This window comes from Vitis riparia, chromosome 19, assembly GCF_004353265.1.
Source record: "Vitis riparia cultivar Riparia Gloire de Montpellier isolate 1030 chromosome 19, EGFV_Vit.rip_1.0, whole genome shotgun sequence".
NCBI classification, from domain to species: Eukaryota; Viridiplantae; Streptophyta; class Magnoliopsida; order Vitales; family Vitaceae; genus Vitis; species Vitis riparia.
Window position 1 is genome coordinate 6,476,693 of NC_048449.1, and position 10,824 is coordinate 6,487,516.

The window sequence follows — 10,824 nt, forward strand, 5'->3', positions numbered from 1 at the left end:
GGCCAATTGAATGATGAGGCATCACCTAACCGTTTGCCTCAGCATTCAGTACTAGAACTGCCACCAACAAATAACCCGACGACAAAGGCCCCACTTGGCTCCATAAGTCAACAGTTGGATGATATGCTCTCCACGTCGTTTGGTCCCCACGTCATCAATTACGAGCCACCTAGGAGGTTTCAAGTGCCTAAGTTCATGATGTATAACAGGATAATTGACCATTTTGACTATTTGATGCACTTTCGGTAGCTGATGACACTGGATATTGGCAATGATGTGCTGTTATGCAAAGTCTTTATGGTCAGCCTCCATAGTCTAACTCTCTCTTGGTTCCATCAACTCCTATAGAATTCTATTAATTCTTTTCGAGACGTCTCAAAGGCCTTTGTAGGCTATTATTTATGTTTTGCTCAATAAAAGCAGAATATAAGCACCCTGTATAATATTAAGATGCAGGAGAATGAATCGCTGAAAGACTTCATGAAGCGATTTGAACAAGTAGTGCTCCAGGTGGAGTCCTATAGCATGAATGTCATCTTATAGATCTTCAAACGAAGCATCAGTTTGGGCACCCCATTTTTTGAGTCTCTCGCTAAGAAGTCACATGCATCAATGGACAACTTGTTTAAAAGGGCAAACAAATATGTCATGCTCGAAGATAACGTTCAGACAGCCTCCCAACATATCCTAGTTACGAATCAAGTAACTAAGAATACTAAGGTTGTGAGCTCGAAGCCCTCAAATGGCCAGTCCAGACAGGGCAACCGGAGACAAGAGGGATTGCAATAATGACAACTACCCAAACTTATTCCATTGACCGTCTCCTATGAGAGGATCCTCCCATTGATCCAAGAATTGCCTGAGTTCAAGCGGTCAAAGCTCATCAAAATTGATTCGTCTAGGCATGATTGAAGAGGATGATGCTTTTGTCAAGAGGAGCACAAGCACACCATAGAAGAGTACAGGAATTTGCACTACTTGGTGGATAAGCTTATCAAATCTAGATATCTCAAGCAGTATGTCCGCATCTTTAGAGGCCATGAAGAAACAACACGAGAAGCACCGAAGCAAACTCCTGCCTTCCCCATAGCACCCAGAGCAGTGATTAATTATATTCACAATGGGCCAATGGATGACAAATATCATTCTAGGTGATAAAAGGAGGAGAATGCTCCGCACGACCATAATGAGAGCACAAACGATGAACAGGAAATGCGAAAAGAGTGAAAAGGGAAATCCAAAAAGTAATCCACTATCTAAGGCATACGTGCAAACATCGAGGCATCTAAAAAGACACGTCACCTAATGAGTTGCCCAAATTGATGTGACTCCTCAAGACGCGTGCAACAGACACGTGTCCCATGGCACAAAAAATTTCAAACACTTAAGTAACTGAATTCTTCCACCTTACTGTTTGGTTTCCAACTGGCCATAGTTGCAAGGATTAGGGAGCATTGTGGGACACTCGCAACTGTCTCCTAAAGCCGTCTGGATCATAGCATAATAGCAAAAGACTAAGTGACCTTGTCCGTTTGGACTCTAGGAATTAGACGGACACAAAACTAACAGAGCATTGAATATGTTACCTACTAAGCATGAATTGCAATAAATATTAAGTGTCTTGATTGACACAATTATTACGAGACTAAAATATCAATCTTTAAGACTTATCAAGACATGACAACCATTATGAACCAACAATCCTTGACATTAAAGACAGTAATGTACAATCAAAGACATTATTAAGGCACCTGAGATGTTACATTTAAGCATAGTTAAATAGGTGCAACATTTCTTACTCAAGTCTTCACTCTCTTTGACTTAAGCTACAAAAGGGCGTGCTCGGAGAACTCATCCGAATATTCTCGTGTAGGTCGAATCACCGTTTAAACATCTAAGGTTAGCTAGACAAGCCACTTAGCCTTTTGCTATTATGCTATGATCCAGACGACTCTAAGAGACAGGTTGCAAGCGTCCCACAACCTGGTTTTTTTTTTTTGTCAAGTTTAAAATGGATGGTCAAGATTTCATCTTGGAGAACCTTTCATCCCACGGAATTCTTTGATAGGTACACATCAGAATTCTCCTCAATCGTTTGATGCATAGATCCAACTGTCGAATGGAAAACCTTTGTCGCTCTCAAACGACGTCGTTTTCCCACTTCTCACCCTTCCGAAACGAAACTCTTCTCATCCGTCCTCGTCATCATCGTTATCGTCTCACAGGAGTTGAGGATCCAGAGAAGCAATGGCCGCTCGACTACTGAGGAGGAAGGCTCTCACGAATCTCTCTGCCCCTTCGTCCTCTCCCTTCTCTAAATCATCCTTCTCAGTTCAGAGACTCGTAAGTTCTCTCACTATCTCCCCAACGCTTCAAAATCAAGGATTCCTTCAATCAACTAATCCAACTGAAATTTTTTAGGGTTTCAGCGATCAGAATCTCTGTTATTTATATACTTTTAAAATTTGAAATCTCCATGAGAAATTTTTTCGTCTTCTTCCTGCTGTTGTTGTTGTTGCTGCTGCTTATTGTGCTTCACATGCCTAATGCTGAGTTGAAACGCTTACTATGTATGAGCGACGTCCATTATGCGAGTCTGTTTCAGTAATCTGAATCTCTGTAAATGTTTTTGGTCTTCAAAACTAATATATATTTTTTTTATTCTCCATGAAAAATCCACGTTTTTAATCAGAAAACGTGTATTTTTTTTTTCTTTCCTATTTGGTTCTGTGAAAGTTTTTTCCTTAAAAAAACATGTACATATGTGTTCTACTGTTATAAGTTATCGTTGGCATTACATTGAATGCTCTTCTTCCATTTTGGAAGCCAAATTGAAGAAAAGACGAGGAGTTCTGTTTCCTGGAAAAAAGGAACTGAAGAGCAATTGCTTGATAATAGACACACTAGTTATTGCTTATGAAAGCACAAATTGCTTTTGTTTTTCCTCTGCCACTATAACGTACTTTTGGAAATCAAACATACTTTTCTATGTGGTCGAAAATGTAAAGCAAAATGGGTTCTGCTTTTCTGGCATTTTTTAAATTCTGTTGCAAAATCATGTTTTCATGCTGCTGCAGTACCTATTGTCTGAGAAAGCTGAGCCTTTAATACTACAAATGTGGGATGTTGTTATGTAATTAAACTAGGATCTATAAATTTGTTTTTTTTTTCCAATTTTTGTCTACTTGCATGCATTTATCTATTTTTCTTTTAATTTCTACCTTCTTTTCCTCCTGAATAGATTAGCACGTTGGTTTTGGGTGAGCATGAAGGGGGCTCCATCAAGGCCCAATCTTTGAGTGCAGTAGTTGCTGCAAAGTTTTTGGGTGAGGACAATTCTATTTCTATGCTGCTGGCTGGGTCTGGTCCTTCAGTTCAAGAAGCTGCTATACATGCTGCCTCATGTCATTCTTCAATTTCTCAGGTAGCTCTCTTCCTCCGAATAAGTTTGTTATTCTAATAGTTGCATCTGGAGTTTTCAGATACTATTTTTGTTCACTTTTTCATATATTTCATATGGCTTATTGCTAAAAATTTGGATCAGTTGCTCAGGTAATGGATTGTGGATTTTGAACTGGTTTTTGGGTAGTGCAGCATAGTGAGTATGCTATGTTACTTTGAGCTGAGTGCAAAATGGGGTATCATAAATGTTGTTTTGGTCTGATTTTGAAGGGCATGTTTCTTAAAAAATTTTGGTTTAAGAAACCAAAAAAGTTCCTATTTTTCCAAGAGAAAAGTTATCTGAGAAGCATGAGCTTCTTTCTGGTTAAAGCCCAGGGGAATGTCAATGTGCAAGATATCTGTTTCTTAATTTTCTCATAATCAACAGGAAGAAATCAAATTATTATACAACTTTTAACAGTAATACATTTTCTTTCATGATGTGTTATGGAAAAAGACATTAATACATGGCCAGAGAACACAAAATGTTTGATTCTAATATTTGTTTTGATGTAGGTAATTGTAGCTGATTCAGATAAATTTACATATCCTGTAGCAGAACCTTGGGCAAAACTAGTCCAGTTGATTCAGCAGAAAGGTGGCTACTCACACATAATGGCTACTTCAGGTTCATTTGGAAAAAACATACTACCACGGGCAGCTGCCCTTTTAGATGTTTCTCCAATTACCGATGTCATTGAAATTTCAGGACCTCAGCTATTTGTGAGGTACATTCTTTCCTTTCCCCCATTTATGAAAGACCCTTCAGTGCATAACTGAGATGCTCTTGCTTCTAATTTAGGTTGTTGTTATTGTGAGGATTTATATTGTTTTTCTTATTCAATGAAGTGCTTGAAATACCTGAATTGCAACCTCTGTCAACTATCTAATGGATCTAAAGCTCTTAGTTGTCTTTATGTTGGTGCTACATCATTAGTTGCTCACAGACGGACAATGCATTCATTAGTTCTTGAATGGGGTTTCAATTCATAACCATCTCAAAGTTCCAACTGTAGCCCATTTGTCTTGTCAAGTGCTTGAGCTTGGATCAAGTAGTAGCATTTAGATCTTGAGATTCACCTTTCAAGTAGCATTGGGGAAAGTAGCATTGGCTTGTATGCGTAAGAGGGTTTACTTGAAGGGTGTTGCCAATTTGTGAAAGTAAGTCAGATCTCCAACTGAACAACAACCAACTCAACTCAACTCAAGAAAGCATTATTCCTGATATCTTGGTGAGCTGCATGATTTGTATAGTCCATGTCTTAAACTGCTCTAGGAGAAAAAATCATTACAAAGTAGGCATATCCCTTGATGTAATTGGATTTTCTTTTTTAAATAATGATTTCTATTATTGGTTGTATCTCATTTTTCCATTTTGACACCAAGTTATATCTACTTCGTCAGAAATCGTTATATTCATTTGAACAAAAACATTTTGACTCTGCATAGCTACTGATCAGAACCTCCCTGCTGCATTTTAGGTTTATTTCTAGCCCTGCTCTTTTGTTTTACACATTTTGAACATGTAAGACACGTTTCTTTACAAAACCTGTACTATTTTACCGTGGACTGTCCTTACTACTACTTAACATATATATTGCTCATTTCTTCCCTTGAGCTTAAGAGGCTCTGACTCCATGACTAAATACTTGTGGCGCATATTAGGTGTGCACTATTTTTTAAAGAAACATGCAAAATTTGTTGGGTTGTGTGAGTGTTTGTGTAACAAAAGGATACTGAACAAGGGGAAAAAAAAAATAGAATTCCAAGCCTTTTACCCAAAATTTATGGCAATTTCAAATGTTGCGATTCATGAACTTCCCTAGCACAGGCACAGAGACAAGCAAATCATTTCCTGCTCCTTGTGCCTAGGCACAACCTGGCTCACTCTTGATAAATGTTTAATTAGTGGTGGTTTCTTGGTCTCATTGGAAGTAAGGCCTTCTCTTTGTATGCAGGCCAATTTATGCTGGAAATGCTCTTTGCACTGTTCGATACACTGGTTCTGCGCCTTGTATGTTGACCGTTAGGTCAACATCTTTTCCAGTGCCACTGACATCAGCTAATTCAAAATCTGATGTGGCTCCAATTTCCCAGGTTGACCCCTCAACCTTTGGTGAAGGTCTGTTTATCTATTTTTCTAAAAAATTTATGTACCAACGTTTTCTTGGGGCTATTCATGGTCTTGTAACTTGTAAGCGAGTAAAGAAAACAAGAAAAGAAAGAATCTGGTCCTTCCTTTACACTTGATTTATAGTTCTTGCTGGGTGGTAAAGGTGCATTATGATTGACAATGTTTTGTATAATCCTCAACTGAGGAAACAAAGGAAGAAAAGAAAACATCTGGTCCTTTCTTTTACAAAATGCTGAATAATTCTCATGTATCAGTGCATTTGATTGGTAACTTGGTTACCAGATCTCCTATGAATGATTTAGATACCTAATGTCTAATTTAGAACCTATATCATGTCACAACATATTTTCTAATGACATGATTTTTGTCTTATGATTTGCAGATATGGTGTGCAAATCAAAATATTTAAGCCATACCTCTCAGGATTCAGAACGTCCAGATCTCGGTAATGCTCGTATTGTGGTCACTGGGGGCCGAGCGTTGAAAAGTGCTGAAAACTTCAAAATGATTGAGAAGCTTGCAGAAAAACTTGGTGCTGCAGGTTGCATTGGTTTCCTCAAGTTCCATAGTTTTATTTTTAAAATTAGTTCTTTTTTTCTTCAATGATTTTCCTAAATTGCTGATGGAGATTAAGATTTTTCTAATACCTTTAGATCCCTTAAGATGGAATGATTCTACGCCTTCCATCTTGAAACCCAGAGGCATGTGCCTTTGTTGTCAATATTTCTCTTATTCTTTACAGTGTAACATTTATGTCATGAGACTTAATTCTTCTCTCTTGTTTAGTTGGTGCTACTCGTGCTGCTGTTGATGCGGGATTTGTTCCTAATGAACTCCAGGTAATGCCAGTGGTGTTTCTTTCTTAACTCCAAACCCTTCTTTCTTTTTCTTTTTCCTTCTTTTTTGTTTTGTTTTGTTTTGTTTTGGGGGGGTGTTTTCCCTACTCTTAGAAGCATATGATATAACTTCTGTAACATTGCATGGCATGATCAAATGAATCTTTTCATTCCATAATCCTTTACTCTTTCATGTTCTTGCTCCTCATATTCTATATGGTTTTTAAAAATTTTCAGTTTGAGTAGTTTAGTATGTTGGAGCTTCTGTGACAGCACATGTAGATGATTAAATTCTTTACTGTTTATATTACCTGCACACACAAGAGTACTGTTGTAATTTGTAACTTGTGCACTTCCGTGCACATGTTTTAGGAAAAAACAAGTCAGTCATAAATTAGAAGGTTAGGTGGAGTTCCTAGTGTTGGCATGAAAGTTTACCTTGAATTTGTATGAGGATTTGAAATGCCTCTGGATGACATTAAAAGGATTCCACTGAGTCACTTAAAATGTTGTAGTTAGTCTGTTGTGTTGATGCTGGGTCTTATAGATTATCTTTTTCCTGGTCTTAAATGTGTCTGGTTCGCTTGTCAGGTTGGTCAAACTGGAAAGATCGTGGGCCCAGAATTGTATATGGCTTTTGGTGTTTCAGGAGCCATTCAACATTTAGCAGGCATGAGAGATTCCAAGGTTATTGTTGCTGTGAACAAGGATGCAGATGCACCCATATTTCAGGTGATGACTGAATGCTTTGATCTCTCTCTCTCTTCCGAGATGTGATTTATTTCAAATGCTAAATTTAGTCATCCTGTTTTTTCCTCTTCTTTTTAAAGTAATGGGTAAAAGGTTTATGAAATTAACATAAGAGAAATTATGAATAGATTTTTTCCGGAAAATGAAACAGACCAACCTTGGTGTGCATAGAGCCGAGATAGACATAGTTGATCATCCTGTTTTTATTGGAAAAAAAAATCCTACTTGCTTTTGAAGCTAGTGAGTAAAGTCCAACTAGGTTTCAATGAGCATACCATGTGCCTGAGTACCGCAGCTATTATACTTTCCAGGTCATGTCGGAAATAACAAACTACTGCAAAGTTGTCTTTTTCCCTCATACATATCTATCAACATCCAGCAAATTGCAAAACCTAACTTGATGAGTACTTGAGAGATGAACATAGCCCTTGAAAACACAACAGGACAGGGGAAAGCATCTTTGTCTGACAACTTCCCGCCTAAAAACTTGGTTCCAAACTTGCTTTGCTTTCTGCATTTTTCAAACCCGACCTCATGTAGGCAGAGATTCTTTGAGTTTTTCTTGGAAATTATTTTTGTGCCTGTTTTAATAGACCTCTTGAATTACAGGTAGCTGATTATGGACTCGTGGGTGACCTGTTTGAAGTGATACCAGAGTTGTTAGAGAAGCTTCCTGAGAAAAAATAGACCTGTGTACAAATGGAGTAAATAAGAGGCCAAGCATATCCTTGAGGATATCATCATCTTGAATGGGACTTTAATGTGGCAAAATAACATTTATGATAAAAGAATTGACTGGGGGGTCATTTGAAATGTAACACTGCTCTGATTTGTCATTCAGATATGATTAAAGATCATATGCTAATTGGCTAGATTTGATTTATTAATTTTTTTGTGTAGTATTCCTTTACCAAACTCTTTTATGGAGCCTGCAATCTTGGGCCTTTTTCATGGGCTCTGCTTCCATGGTGATGCTGGACGTGGAATCATTGAAAAATGAAAATGAAGAAGAAACAGGGGGTTAGATGGAGAGCCTTTTGAGTTATACAGCGAAGGCAACGTCTGATCGCACCTCTTTGAGACCCTCTTTTTTGGTGCATGGAAAGGGACCATAAAAATGAAAAATTTGTGGAATTTATAAAAAATTCAGGATCATCATGGTTAATCCATTAATCTGGCTATGGCCCACAAGTTCCAAGTTCCACTGGTGCTGAATATTTGTGGTCTTGATTGGTGAGACAAGACCCCAACCCAGAGTCTCATTCAGCGCCTTTAAACTTTTGGAGGCCCTTGTTTATCAACAAATATTCTTTACAAAGACAGAGTCTCATCCAGCGCATCTAGTGTAGTGGTATCATAGTACCCTCCCACGGTACTGACCGGGGTTCGATTCCCCGGATGCGCACAATTTTTCCTCTAAACTTCTTCTTGATTCCTACAAATTTTATGTATCATATCAACTTCCTTCAAAACCTCTTGAGAGTCTTCAAGAGCCATGTCCTCATCAGTTGAGCTGGCTTTGATTGCAATGAATTATATATATGGTGGACAACAACTTGACCATTCGTTATTTCATGATCCATCACAGTGAGGAGTAGAACTTAACCTTACCCTTCTTAATACATGTCTAAAGCCTGGGGGTGTGTCTCACCAATAATACATAATCTACTCGTCATTGTAAATATCATTGCCCAACACCCTCTAATCTATATGGTTAATTACTAGGCTTAATTCACTGAGTTGGGTAGATCAAGCCTCCACAAGGTGGTTGGGTGCCAGACCCTGCAGCAGGGGCACCCAGCAGAGGATGACGCCAGACATGTGATAGGTTTTATAGTTCCAGGAGTCTGACTTCTGGTTAAAAGAAACAAAATCTATCAGGATGATGCAAAAGGCTACAGTTTCTATGTATGGAGCTGAGTCATCTATGGCGTCACCATGTTCATGAACCTTGTGAGCTTTCGGCCTACTGGTGGAAAGCTTGAATGATCAAGGGCTGCGTGATATATTATATTTATTCTATGTTCTAACCCTCCACCTCAACTTGGGGAATATCCTAGAAGTATACCTAAATTATTAACAAACTGTACAATATTTTGGTTTTTTGTAGGGTAGTTAACTATACAGACACAGAATGTCAACCTCTTCTCCCAGAAGCCTTTGCCCAGCTAGCTAGTCTGAATATTCTTCACCCAATTAATGAAATTAAAATGGTGTTATTAATTTAAAAGAGCATATTTATTCATTTGTGAAAGAAGATGGTTGTTCATGAGATATGTACTTGCTTGATCAGTTGCTGCAGAAGGATGGGTGCAATTCTGCAAGTGAGAAAGGAGATTTGGAGATGCATCCATGACAAAAATGAAGGGAAAAAAAGAAGAAAAATGAACTTAACCAAGATAGTCCACTATCATGGACAAAGGAACTAAGCAAAGGCCCCTTTTCTTCAGTTCTGTACAGTCACTATCCCTCCCAATAAAACCCACTTCATCACCTCTCTCATTTGTTTGCCTATATGAACTCCCTTTCTCCTACACAAAGCAGATTCCAAAACCATTCACCACCGACTCCAACATCATGTTAAAACAATAAAGAATTCAAACCCATCAAAAGAAAAAGGGGAAAAGAATAGAAAATGACCCTTTACCTTAGAAATGTCTATAGCTTTCTCTTTTGGGTTCATATCCAACTGCCTCAAATCAAAAACCTATTGCAAAATTTATTTTAAGAAAGAAAGAAAAAAAAAATCACATAGAATCAATTACCCACTAAGGTACTAGAGATTGATAAAAAATGGAAAAAAAAAGGAAAGCAAATCAAGGAAAACTCATCTAACCACCTTGGGACTGGTAACAGGAGAACTGGCAGTGTCCTCCAAAGCATCATCAACCACAGCTCCTTTAGTTTTTCTCTTCTTAAAACTCAATTTCTTGCACCTTTTCTCCAAGGACAGCACTGCAACATGGTCATTATCTACGAGCTTCTTCCCGGCTGAAGAAGCAGCATCAGAGACCAAAGAAGAGCTTCCATAACCATAGCTGGCACGACCATAATTATCAGAAGGGGAAGAGCTATGCTCCTTGTTTGCTAAGAAATCTTCAAAGTACATAGTCCAGCCGCTCTCCTCTGGAGACTCATTTGTTCTAGCTTGAGAAGAGAGAGCTTTGCTCATTGAATCCATATGCTCCTCCATGTCCAAAGCAAGAAAAAGAAGAAGAGGAGGGAGAAGAGGAATATTGAGTTTGTTGGCCAGTTTTTGGAAGCGGCCTGGTCTGGAGACATATATAGTAGATAAAGGAAGCTTTAGAGGGAAATAATGAGAAAAATGATACTGATGATGAGGTAATGACTTCGGCATCGAGGTGTAGGCCATAGGGAGTTGGGGAAGTTAAAGTAGCTCAGAAAGAAAGAAAGAGGGGAGAGAGAGAGAGAGAGGAGAGAGAATTTGACCTTTGGGTGGTTCAAGATTAGATTCCCACCAACAGAGATTTGCCAAAATTTCTTCTTTCGTTTTCCTAGGGGCGGACTTAACCTTTTCCACTTTTTCCACTTTTTCCACTTTTCCACTATGGAGATGTTGAATGAGTCCCTTAGTCACCCACGAGATTTGGACCAGTTGTTTACTGTTTTTGTCATCTCATGAGAATTTCTTCTCCCTAGTTC

General features: G+C 38.4%; 2 protein-coding genes and 1 non-coding gene across 3 annotated transcripts; 2 read left to right on the plus strand and 1 right to left on the minus strand.

Moving 5' to 3' along the window:
- Nucleotides 1-2,112: 2,112 nt before the first annotated feature.
- LOC117909539 (electron transfer flavoprotein subunit alpha, mitochondrial) lies at nt 2,113-8,048 on the plus strand. Its single transcript, XM_034823577.1, has 8 exons — nt 2,113-2,343; nt 3,242-3,424; nt 3,958-4,169; nt 5,400-5,563; nt 5,958-6,116; nt 6,362-6,414; nt 7,003-7,143; nt 7,771-8,048. Exons 1-8 carry the CDS (start codon nt 2,248-2,250, stop codon nt 7,846-7,848), a joined length of 1,086 nt encoding a protein of 361 aa, XP_034679468.1. The 5' UTR covers nt 2,113-2,247; the 3' UTR covers nt 7,849-8,048.
- Nucleotides 8,049-8,495: 447 nt separating this feature from the next.
- On the plus strand, nt 8,496-8,566 carry TRNAG-CCC. Its single transcript has one exon. It is a non-coding gene; the product is annotated as a tRNA-Gly (tRNA).
- Nucleotides 8,567-9,380: 814 nt separating this feature from the next.
- Nucleotides 9,381-10,504, minus strand: LOC117909540 (vascular-related unknown protein 4). Its single transcript, XM_034823578.1, has 3 exons — nt 10,001-10,504; nt 9,809-9,868; nt 9,381-9,692 (listed from the first exon to the last, which is right to left on the minus strand). The coding sequence occupies exons 1-3, from the start codon at nt 10,352-10,354 to the stop codon at nt 9,552-9,554; spliced, it is 555 nt and encodes a 184-aa protein (XP_034679469.1). The 5' UTR covers nt 10,355-10,504; the 3' UTR covers nt 9,381-9,551.
- Nucleotides 10,505-10,824: the final 320 nt, after the last annotated feature.

What these genes read in the sequence shown, in the direction of transcription:
- LOC117909539 (XM_034823577.1), top strand. Translation starts at nt 2,248, where the DNA reads ATGGCCGCTCGACTACTGAGGAGGAAGGCTCTCACGAATCTCTCTGCC. An exon ending in GGACCTCAGCTATTTGTGAG is followed by an intron (nt 4,170 to 5,399) that starts GTACATTCTTTC and finishes CTTTGTATGCAG; the next exon opens with GCCAATTTATGCTGGAAATG. An exon ending in TTGTTCCTAATGAACTCCAG is followed by an intron (nt 6,415 to 7,002) that starts GTAATGCCAGTG and finishes TTCGCTTGTCAG; the next exon opens with GTTGGTCAAACTGGAAAGAT.
- LOC117909540 (XM_034823578.1), bottom strand. Translation starts at nt 10,354, where the DNA reads ATGGAGGAGCATATGGATTCAATGAGCAAAGCTCTCTCTTCTCAAGCT. An exon ending in CTCCTGTTACCAGTCCCAAG is followed by an intron (nt 9,869 to 10,000) that starts GTGGTTAGATGA and finishes ATTTTGCAATAG; the next exon opens with GTTTTTGATTTGAGGCAGTT. An exon ending in AAGCTATAGACATTTCTAAG is followed by an intron (nt 9,693 to 9,808) that starts GTAAAGGGTCAT and finishes TGCTTTGTGTAG; the next exon opens with GAGAAAGGGAGTTCATATAG.